The 889-nt window shown below is 39.9% G+C and overlaps 1 protein-coding gene across 4 annotated transcripts in view; it reads right to left on the reverse strand.

Annotated features, from left to right (window-relative positions):
- Positions 1-889, reverse strand: part of usp42 (ubiquitin specific peptidase 42) — a 12,861-nt gene that overhangs the window by 5,708 nt on the left and 6,264 nt on the right. For all 4 annotated transcript variants that reach the window (XM_016461355.1, XM_016461356.1, XM_016461357.1 and 1 more), the window contains exon 14: positions 489-583. In XM_016461355.1, coding sequence (XP_016316841.1) covers positions 489-583 — 95 coding nt within the window. The remainder of the gene's footprint in view (positions 1-488; positions 584-889) is intronic.

The raw sequence follows: 889 nt of genomic DNA on the forward strand, positions 1-889 counted from the left end.
AAAAAAAAAAAAAAGGAGAGGGCGCGCACACAACATCTATTGTGTAAACAATATAAAACTATTGCTTACATCATGTGAACAATCTATTTAAAAAAAATTGTGCATACTGTAAATTACATCACGGGACCTTTAACGGCCTTCAGACAGAGCATGAACACAAGCATGGGACCGTTTGAAAGCAGCTGCCTACCAGCTTGTACTGGATAGAGTCAAATTAGTCTTGGCTATTGGACCAACAACCCGCCCGTGTCTGTTACCCGTTTCACCAACACCCGCCCCGTAACAAATATTACTCCACCCATTACATCAAATATTAGCCGCTCACCCTTGGGTATCCGTGGGCCTGCGTGCAGGACTCTGTCGCGATGCACCATCTGGCTGCTAACCAATTATTTATTTTGTAAATAAGGTTTTGTACTTCATTCTTGGTCTACTATTCAAGGCAAAAAAATAATAAAAAATAAATATGTGGTGTTTGAGCATCTCACCTTGACTCACTGTTTCCAGGCTTCAAGCTGAATTGCATGTCTGAACTATTAGATTGATTAGCAATCTGTGATGAAGAATGTGGTGCACCCACAACCTGAAAAAAGGAATAAAACGCTCTTCTTTAGCAAAAACAAACAAAAAATTCAGGGGGAAATATGAGCCTTTATAAGTAATATACAGGCCAAAAATTTACATTTGAAGTAGGGCTGCACGATTAATCGAATGCGATTGTCATGCGCATCTTTCACTGACAAGCTACGCAAAGTCACATTCATAATCGCAGACAATTTAATCATGCGATTATGAAATCGTTCTGCGATTATGAAAGCTGTTTGCTTAGCTTGTCAGTGAACTACGGCTCTGCGTAGTAAATGCTGCTCCATCTGAAAGCACGTGAAAA

The sequence above is a fragment of the Sinocyclocheilus anshuiensis genome, unplaced genomic scaffold (assembly GCF_001515605.1).
Source record: "Sinocyclocheilus anshuiensis isolate Anshui unplaced genomic scaffold, SAMN03320099.WGS_v1.1 scaffold220, whole genome shotgun sequence".
NCBI lineage: Eukaryota > Metazoa > Chordata > Actinopteri > Cypriniformes > Cyprinidae > Sinocyclocheilus > Sinocyclocheilus anshuiensis.